This window comes from Impatiens glandulifera, chromosome 1 (genome assembly GCF_907164915.1).
Source record: "Impatiens glandulifera chromosome 1, dImpGla2.1, whole genome shotgun sequence".
Lineage (NCBI taxonomy): Eukaryota > Viridiplantae > Streptophyta > Magnoliopsida > Ericales > Balsaminaceae > Impatiens > Impatiens glandulifera.
Window position 1 is genome coordinate 123,961,414 of NC_061862.1, and position 11,292 is coordinate 123,972,705.

At 28.0% G+C, this 11,292-nt stretch overlaps 1 protein-coding gene across 1 annotated transcript; it reads right to left on the reverse strand.

The window, feature by feature from the left end:
- Nucleotides 1–4,180: 4,180 nt before the first annotated feature.
- LOC124942106 lies at nucleotides 4,181–7,519 on the reverse strand. The gene is made up of 6 exons (XM_047482532.1): nucleotides 7,231–7,519; nucleotides 6,995–7,116; nucleotides 6,674–6,899; nucleotides 6,150–6,582; nucleotides 5,604–5,901; nucleotides 4,181–4,213 (listed from the first exon to the last, which is right to left on the reverse strand). The coding sequence occupies exons 1-6, from the start codon at nucleotides 7,517–7,519 to the stop codon at nucleotides 4,181–4,183; spliced, it is 1,401 nt and encodes a 466-aa protein (XP_047338488.1).
- Between the last annotated feature and the right edge of the window lie 3,773 nt (nucleotides 7,520–11,292).

Genomic DNA, 11,292 nt, shown 5'->3' on the forward strand with positions numbered 1-11,292 from the left:
GGATACTTGATCATATAAGTAACATACAACTACACGACAAACCGGATATTCATGAATGGAAAGCTGAGGACAATGGGAAGCTGGTATTAAAGAAAATATGGGAGGTAATTCGGGAAAAAGCGCAGAAAGTATAATGGGCTCCTCTTGTATGGTCAACGAAGATTATCCCTCGACACCAGTTCATCCTATGGCTCGCCTTCTGGGAAAGACTCAGCACACGTGATCGTATTAGTAAGTATATGAGCATCCTGGACGCGAGTTGTCTTCTATGCATAGGAAATGAAGAAACCATAGATCACCTATTCGGGAGCTGTTGTATTGCTTCGGAGCTTTGGGACAGATTCTATAAAAGCCTGGAGCTGATCAGTTTCCCGAGCGAATGGAATGAAATCAAAGAAGCGGCACTACTCAAAGCCAAGGGAAATAGATTTGCAACAAGCGTGTTCAAGTGCGGCTTTGGAGCAGTGGTGTATAACATTTGGCAAGAACGGAATGCAAGGGTATATGACAGAACCCGCAGGAACATTGACGAGTTATAGAAAGATATTGTATCGGATTGCAGCGCCCTCGCGGGAACGTGGAGAGGAATTCCAAGCACGGAGCAGAACTGGAATATCTGCAGGAACTGGAATTTACCGTTTTTTAAACTCACTAGAATTGAAAGCATTGTAAACAGATAATTCGTTTACGTTTTTAGCTTTTATTCAGAATGTTACGACTTCAAAATCATTCTAGGCCTGTCTAGAATGATCTCTTAAACTCGTGGTTTTTTTTCCCGTTTTTGGGAATTTTTAATGAAATGACGCTAAGTCGTTTTCCCAAAAAAAAAAAAAAAAAAAAAAAAAAAACAAAACAAAACATTAGTGGATTGACTGCTTTACTCCTTAGCCTTGACGACTCTCTAGTCTTTCTTGGTGTGATCGTATCAGCAGTTGTTGTAATAATAGCTCTGAGAGAGGGCTTACTGGCTTTACTTAGTCCAGAAAGTGCAAAAATATAGAAAGTAATTAGACGATTCGTACCATCAAATAGGAGCTCGTCAGGATAAAACAAGAGGTGAGGCAAGACTTTTCAAGTATATATATATATATATATGAGAAGAATGATAGTGACTAATTGTTAAACTAAAAATGAATTAGTTTAATTAGTTTAATGTTTGTTTGAAATGAGAAATCTGTATTACACATGGTATATTAGTGACTTAGTTTTAACTTTTAACTTCTTCCCATTTTTTGTTATTTTAAATAAATGACATATTTGGTCAAATTCATTTGCATAAATAAGATATTTTCAATACATAAATATATTTAATACCACTAATTTGTAATCAAATATGATATTCATACTTATAATTTTTTTTTAAAGTTTAACCCTATATATATATATTCATATTGAGGGTCTTCAGCTAGAATATATTAAAAGGTGATTATATGAATATTAAGTTAAGATATATAATGAGCAGGTGACAGAAGAAGAATACAAATTTGTACATGTCAATGAATGATATGATAGCCTTTTCGTGCATTACCATCCGATTCTTCTTCATTCGGTATTCGACTTGTCTATTTGTATTTCGTCCATACCTACAGCTTGCATACACCATTCTCTCTCTACATACAAGAATGTAATCTTCTGCCAGTTTGGAGTTTTCTTTCTCTCTCTCTCTGCTTATCATTTTAGAATGATTCTGTTCCTCCAGTACTCGTGAACCTCTGATCTGTCCATTGCTCTCATGGAAACCACCAAATGTCTCCACATATTTTGTCTTTCTTTACTTTTTACCCACACATTATGCCCATTAATTATTTTACCATTCAATGCACCTATTCATCTTGGAAGGTTGTCAATTATAAGATTAAGAGAAAACCAAAACAAATCTAGTGGACATTCTTAGCTCACTTGTAAAGCATAATGACTCAAGTCCTACTCACGAGTTTTCACATTGGAATAAAAAAAATGTAATGGTGATGAGCTTGTTGTGAATGATGCTAATTAAGTCATATTTTAATCAATATTCCTAGAAAATAGGTTGAATTGCATGTTATCTAAATAACAATTTTGAGTAACTTAGTATGCTGGTGAAGATTAGTGTCCACATGTATATATATATATAACCAATGTAACCAAACATTTCACAAAGGTCAAGACCATGGGAAATAAAAAGTCTATTTTTTTTCTCTTTCAAGAGATAAGTGAGTCATCAAAAAGAATAACAAAATTTAAATAGTTAATGCAAATCTAAAGTTTGGTGAAAGTAAACAATAAACCTCAAACTATGATACTTTGAAGATTTGAAAAATGTACGACATTTGGACTAGTCACGATAAGATACACCAAACTCTCAATAATAGGATTATGCACTAGCATCCGACAAAAGGAGACCATCAAAATAAAGATTATCGAGCGTTAACAGCGATAACAACAATCATGTTATCACTAAGACACACACACACGATCAAATCAACCATTTATATACTTTGACTAAGATAAGAGAACATTCATAGAACAAGCAATTTAAATTTCTAAAACATAGTGTAACATGCATGCCCCAAGTTTTTCATAGAAAAACACCTAAATAGCTTAGATTTTAAATAAGGAACTCCATCAACAACTATATGTAACAATGAAAAATGTCATCAGAAAATCAGAAAAAGAATGCAGAATAAGATTTGCACACGTACACATAGATATCAATGCAGAATCATGACAGGAATAAAATCATTAGAAGTAATCAGCTTAGAGAACGTTACAAACTAGACTTGTGTGCTTATTTGTAACCATAATGCATTTTAAGAAACCTATAAACTTCACAAGTATGATGGGCCACACTAACGGGTCATATAAACTTTCTCATGAAAATACCATTTAAAAAATCATTATTAAGGTACTATAAATATTTTCCAAAAACAAATGAAAGTTGCATACTAAAGCATTGCAATTATACTTCGAATATGCATCATTTTTCTAACATGACAAAAGGTTCTTCATAATCCATTCCATATTTTTAAGAGTAACCTTTATTTAGCAACAATTTGATCTTAAATCGTCCTGTAAATCCCTCAAACTTAGTTCTAATCTTAACACCTATCAAGAGACAAATAATGCATTTGTCGCAAGGCAACAATACCAAATTCTCGATAAGAGAGTATATATGATGTGAAGTAATATCTTCTTCATTCATAACATCATACCATAATTGATTATAAAGAATCCTTAAAGAATAAATACCTTAAATTTAGATAAGATATTAATAAGTATAACAAATTAATAGTAAGAATAAATTAAAATTTTGGTAGTCTAAGAGATGATTGATGGTTCATAGTGAGATGTGTATGTATAGTTTTTGGACAATTTAAATCAAAAATTTTAAAACAAGTTAATTAATGGTTGTATTTAAATTATTTATTTATATATTTTAATTATAATTATAATTATATATATTTAATTTCTTGTTTAAAACTTCTAACAATATTTATTATAGTTAGAATAAGTAAATTGTTCTCTCTCATATAAATAACTACAATCTTAATTAGTTAGGGATAATTATATTTATTTTGTTTTTAGGTATTTAAAGAATCTTTTTTTAATGTAAGCTCTTCATGACTTAGTAGGCCGATAAAGACCCAAATCAATTAAAGTTGCAGATCCATAAAATTTTTCTTAAGGATTATAATTTATATATGTATAAACCCTATACCCTAATATATATATATATATATATATATATATATATATATAATATAATATAATAGTAATAGTAATAGATATGCATACACATATAAAATATATATAACCATATTAATGAGCGGATCTATATATATTGTTCGCCAAACATAAAGAAAGATTATTATCTACTAAACTTTTATTCATCAAAATCTTTAAAATTTATAATAGACTAAAAATATAGTAACATTTAAGATAAACGGTGCATATTCATCTCGATCTAGGTTCGATTATTCCAAGTGGCTCGGTCAGTACATATACATAAATTAGAATATAGCACTTTTACTTCATGATACTGGATAGTAAGTTAATCATTTTTACTTCAAGAACAAAAATCTTTCACATGTTCATAAAGGCTTAAATTGGAGGGGGACAACTCATGAAAACCTAGTTAGGTCGAATGACAATAACGTAAGAATAAGGAGACAATAAATGGCTGTCTATGCCTATTGGGCCACTAATTGAGACCAATGAATAGTACTGCACCTTCCTGCAAATTCATGAGATTATTTACTTCATTGAAATGTAATTTTAGTTTTTACATGCTTTATCCTATTAATTCATTGTTTTTATGCTTGTTGCTTTGTGGTGATTTTTACCTGTGGAATATACATATCTTTTAGACCAGCAAAATATGTGATATCTGAAAAATGATTTGTGTAGTGAAATGCAATAACCTCTAAGTTTCAATTATATGTATAACTAAGTTAACATAATATTATCAAAATTTTAAGTGGAGGTGTAAGAAATTTTTAAATGGAGTTATTACAAAACATGTTGAGTGGTTCGGATTCCTCTGTTTGTAATTGGAATGTATAATTAAATCTTCGTTATCGGTTTCAAAATAATCTCGTTCATTTTTTTTATTTATTGTTTAGTTTAATCGCGTTGATCAATTTTATCTATATTTTAAAAAATGGGATGTTAAATAATAAGAGTATACTTAAAATCGGGTTTAGAAGAAATAAAATTATCAGCAATAATAATAATAAGAGCAAATTATATAAGTGGCCTTTTAATTACTCTAATCGCTCACTTTTAGTCTTAAATTATTTTTTTACAACAAATTGTCTCTTCAACTTTTAAAAAGGCCACCAATGACGATTCTGTCAACTTTTTGATTAAATATAACGGCTTAAGCTTAAAATAGTTTTTTTTATATATATTACCATTAATCATTATTTTTTATATTTATATATATAATTATTAAATGTTTATATATATATATATATATATATATATATATATATATATATATATATATATATATTATCATTAATTTTTATATAATAATATAATTATTAAATCTCTTTTGTATATAGATAAAATATATATATATATATATATTATTTTTATTTTTATCTATATCTACATCTATATTTATATCTAAAAAAAGTTTAAAATAATTTATATATATTATTTTTAATCATTAATTTATATATATATATAATAATAATAATAATAATAATAATGATTCAAGATAATATATAAAAAATAATATTTTAAGCTTAAACCGTTATGTTTAACCAAGAAGTTGACGAAAATGCATTAGTGACCTTTTTAAAAGTTGAATAGACGATTTGTTTTAAAAAATAATTTGAAAACTAAAAGTGAGCGATCGGAGTAATTAAAGGACCGCCCAGAAAATTTGCCATAATAAGAAAATTTAAAAATATTGATTCATTATTTATTATTATTTTTTTAATTCCATGTTTTTTCTTGAAATGATGACAGAATTCAATTATTCAGATGGAAGGTCTAGAAATGGAATTAAATATCGAATTAAATGTGAATGAAATAAAACTTCTATTTTAAATACCGTCACTAAATATTAAAAACAGAGGATCATTCGATTTGATAATTTGTTCATATTATCTTACCTCATCCCACTGACAACCACTTTGCATACACATCTCCGCAATGGGATTGTACTTGCCTTTAAGATTTTTTATCTTTGATTCAATGTGAGGAGTAGCTTCTTTATTGAAATCAGGAATCTTACGCATTATCATCTTACGTAGTTGACCCATGTAATTGTTCTTAAATCCAGAGTCTACTTTCCATAATGGATCACAAGCTAACTCTTGGAGGGCATCAATCAAAGCATCAACCTCATCCTCAGTCCAAAATTGTTTGTTTTTTCCACGTCCACGATAAACAGGTGTAGATGTAGACATCCTACAAAAAAAACAATAATAACAGAAAATTGAATACAATATATAATCTTTATTAAATATAAGTTATAATTACAAAATTTCTAAAATATATGAAAATCTAAAGCACAATAAATGAATTATAGATATAAAAAACTATCAAGTACAAATCATTCAAGAATTAATTCAAATCACGTTGTTGTCATAATAAGCATAAGAAGCAAACACTAATCAACATTATTGTCATTGGATCTAGTGGACCACATGTTATACATATTAGTAGCCATATTATTTCTAAATTCTAGCCACTCATTACTTGGATTAATTTGTGTGATATGTTCTACTTCTTCGTCATCATCACTTTCCTCATCATTGTTCTCTTCTTCTTCTTCAATAATTGACTCTTGTGGATCGACACTCATATATTTGCGAATCAAGTTATGCAAAAGACAACATGCCATTATGATGCGAACTTGGATTTGAATGGTAAAGAATGAAGGGGATGCAAGAATCTTCCATCTTCCTTTTAACAACCCAAAACATCTTTCTATAACATTTCTAGCTTTGGAATGCTTCATGTTGAAGTATTCCTCTGGGGTCTCTGGTCGATGTCCATCAAATTCTTTCAGATGATATCGTTGTCCTCGATAGGGAACAAGAAATCCTTTTGCATTGCAATATCCAGAGTCAGTCAAGTAATAACAACCTTCATTGTTGAACAATAAATACATATTGAGTAATATGAAAAAATGAAAATACAATTTACATTGATGAATAAATATATCAATGCAAATTACCTAGAGGGACTCTTAAACCATTAGGTCTTGAAATTGCATCGCGAAGTACGCGACCATCATGTGCTGAACCCTCCCACCCAGGCAATACATATATAAATTGCATTTTTGGGCAACACACGCCTAATACGTTTGTTGAAATACAACCTTTTCTCGTGCGATACCGAGATTTATTCTCATTAGGTGGTGTAACTTTAATTAACGTTCCATCTAATGCTCCTAAACAACCCTAAAAATTGAAGGAGTTTATGATTAGCCACAATAGTCAACCTTACATAAACTAATTATTTACTCTATTTTTTATGTATTATAATATTAAAATACCTGAAAACATTTCCATCTCTCATCGCGACAATCCTGAGAGATAGGTTCTGGCTTCTTCAATAAAATTGGATGTAATTTCAAAATTGCATGAAGAACTGAATGGAATTGTCGACTCACAGTTTCTGTACTACGGTAAAAAAGTAGAGAAATTGTTCTACTTTTTTTATGATGGGCCAAGATATATATAAACATTACTACAACTTCCTCTATTGATGTGTTTTTAGTCGGCATCAAACCTCCAATATCTCTTACCATATCACACAATACTATAAAGGTTGCCCTATCCATTCGAAGTTCACTAATGCATGCCGCATCACACTCTATTGTCAATCTAGCCATCCATATAGTTCGAGAGATTATTTTTTCTTCTTTTGTTTTAATATCACGAATCCTTTCTCGAATGTAGGAACACATGATTACATAAGATTGAGCAAATAAAAAGATCAAGATATTGTTTGTTGTTTGTTGAACCAATAATAACTTCTTTAGTTTTCGTTGTTGTTCAGTAATAGGAGGGGGAGCCATTTTCAGTAATAATGAAGATGAGCTGATGAGAAATAACAAAAATAATAATATTCAATGATGAGAATCACACAAAACCAATATATATAACAAAAACAACATATATTAACCGGTAAAATACTCAAAATATATTAAATCACACATATAAAACATAATTTATATATATCTACTCAAATAAAGGAAAATCAAATTATATTTACTCAAATAAAGGAAGATCAAATATATCTACTCAAATAAAGGAAGATCAAATATATCTACTCAAATAAAGAAAAATCAAATTATATCTACTCAATTAAAGAAAAATCAAAATTATTTGTACTAACCCGGGAACTGAGAAGATGAGAAGCAGAACCTGTCAAAAAAACATGGAGAAGAGAAGAATAGAGAAGACGATAAAAGAGAAAACATAAAAATAATAATAATAAATAATAAATAATAATAATAATAATAATGGAGAAAGTGGACGTAGTAAAAGGGGGAGTGGAGAGAGATTGGAATGGGTTTCATTCCCCCAAATAGGGGATTGAATGATTCCCGTATACTCGGGAATAAATTTACTGTTCATCAATTAAAACCACGTACCAAACATCTATATTTATTCCGTTTCTCATTCCAGAGTACAAAAACCACGTACCAAGCACGTCCTTAGAGCTTGTTTGATATTGGATTTTTATGGATTTTATCCAAAAAAAAATATTTTTTCTCTTTCTCTTCATCTATTTTATAACTCATTTTATCCACCAAAATAATTTATATTATCTTCTCTCTCATATTTGTAAAAGATGAAAAATCATTAAACTTTAAAAAACTAATTTATAAAAAAAGTCAAATAATTTTTTTTTTACCAAAAACTTAAATAGAATAAAAAAACCATACATTAAAATTTTCTTCTTTCTTAGAATTTTTTTCATTTTTTCTCAATTTGAATCAAAAACTCATTTTAACCTCTCCTATTAAACAGTATTGATGCTTACTTCAGTAATTTTGTCCCTAATGTGCCTTGGGACTGTAAGTGGCTATCTTCTAACAACACCAATTTATTAATTACTCTTGTATCATGTCTAATGTTCTTTATATGAATCTAATTCTTGTAACACAAACACATACATCATATATACACACTTTTTGATTTCAAAATTGCTCTTATATAGTTCAACTCTTGCTCTCACAAATTTAATTACTATTCTCAAAATTCCCAATTTATTGTAATATTTTTAAGAGATAACTTTTACATCAACATAATATAATTTCCTCAAAACTAGTTACATTTTACTCAATCAATATGTTTCATAACTTAACTAGAAAAAACTATGTCTAGTAGAAATCAGAGATCATCCGGGTTCTCAAAGGTTACAACTTCTTTGATTTTGTCTTCTGATTCTTAAGTGGTTGTTGACAACTTTAATGAGTTATTATGTTTACTAATTTGATTTTCACTAATTTGTTCACTTTGGTGATGATTTCAGTTTATATAAGTCGCTTCATCTAGTTAAAAACAAATATGAAGTACTTAATTACAATCTTTACTAAATTTAAAGATTTTGTTTAATGATCAATATTAAAAACGAATGAGGGGAATAAAGTGTTATGTTCTCATAGAGCAAGTAGAATAATATTATTGAATGAAATTAGACAACTCACTCAAACCAGTTAATTTGACTCTCCTCACGCATATATTTCTTTGTCACAAGTCTAAAACTTTTTGAATTAGGACATATCTTATAAATCGGTTACCATTTTAAACTGGTGAGTGCATATTAATATTGTCACCTTTTTTTTGTTCCAATGATGAAAACTGTAGACATTAATTATTTTTCATTACTTGTGAATCATTTTTTATTATTTTTTTAATTGTGGGACAATTAATCTGTTTGAGATATGTACGACAAGTAATGCAAATTGTCGCAAAGATTAGTTGGTTGGTAGAAAAGGTTAATGGTATGCTTAAAATACCACAAAAACACTGAAAATCTTTTTTCAGAGATACAATATGTTATTGATGATCTAAAATTTATTAAACATAAGATGACATTGTAGATAAGATTAATGAAAAACATTAGATGACATTATTGATAAGATTAATGAATAACATGTGACCGACAAAAAAAAAAAAAAATTCAACAGGAAAGAGTGGACAACAAATTATATAGCATGGTTAATTATGACCGTAAAGTTTTTTAACTGGATTTTATCATAAATTACTTTCTTAGGCAAAGAAAAAAACAATTTGAATTACTGATGTAACAATGGATTTTTGTGTGGGCAGAACATATTATGTGCCATTACATGAATTGGCCCAATAGAACATATTGGGCCTCTGAATTTGAATCTCTTAAAATTGTAGTAGATTGAACAATTAGTGGTTCAATAAACAAGATTAAATTGCATGACCAAGACTAAGTATTAACATATTATTACTCAATTTGTATTATAGAAGTCATAGTCCATTTAAATTACCTGAAGTCAAGATTTATTTTGAAAATGTAGTGATGGTTGATAGGGGTGATAAAATTATCGATATTATAGGTATATCGAAAATACTATACCGCAATATATCGAAAATATTGATTTTTAAGGTATATCGAAAAAAAGTAAAGTATGATACCGATACCGAAATTATTGTTACGATAAAGGTATGATATTTTTAAAATTTTGGTATATCGAGATATACCAAAATACCGAAATAGTATTTATAAATTAAAATATATATAATACTTATAAAGAAATAATTAAATAAATTTTATATTAATTTAATTATAGAAATATAATTTTTGAATAATATCAAAATATAATTATACTGAAATATTATTTAATATATGCAATCTCTACCTTACCGATAAGATTGATTTTTTTTAAGTTAATATGTTTTTTAGGTATCAAAGGTATTATACCGATACCGTATCGAAATTAAGGTATACCGAAATCAAAATAAGTTAAAGGTATGATTTTTTTATATCGAAATTAAGGTATACCGAAATTAAGGTAAGATAAAAATATGAATTTTGTGTATATCAAAATTTTCGGTAAGGTATAAGGTATAGATAAAATATTAAGGTATACCGTACCGATCCACCCATAGTTGTTGATATTGTAATCGAGGCACCACTAATTTATCTTGTATTTAGATTTATGGGTTAAAGATATATGATATTTATTCTTATATAATTATGTTTTAAAACAAATATATATATATATATATATATATATATATATATATATATATATATATATATATATATATATATATATATATATATATATATATATATATATGATATTTATTCTAAGATAAAGCATTTGTAGGATAGTGCTGAGTGAGTGAAAAAATTGTTAGTGGTATGTAACATGGTGTAGGCAATGATGTGAGCTACACCATAGTTTTTTTTGTAAATCTGTACTAAATTTAAAGTCGTTTTTTACAGATCAATCAAAATCTTAAGAACTATTTATGAGGAATAAAGTTTCATTAGATTACTTATTGTCATGTTCTCATATGAGCAATGGAATAATATTATTGAAAGAAATTTGACAAACTCACTCAAACCAGTTTAACTCTCTTCACGCATATCTCATCATTACAAGTCCAAAACTTTTTGAATCAGAACATATCTTATATTAATCTGACGTGGACATATTAAGAATGTCGACATATTTTGGTCTGACTAATGAAAAATGTAAACAATTAATAATATGTTTGAAATGTGTATAAAAAGTAATGAAAATTTCGCAATTGATTAGTTAGTTGGTAAAAAAGGTGAATTGTATGCATAAAAGAC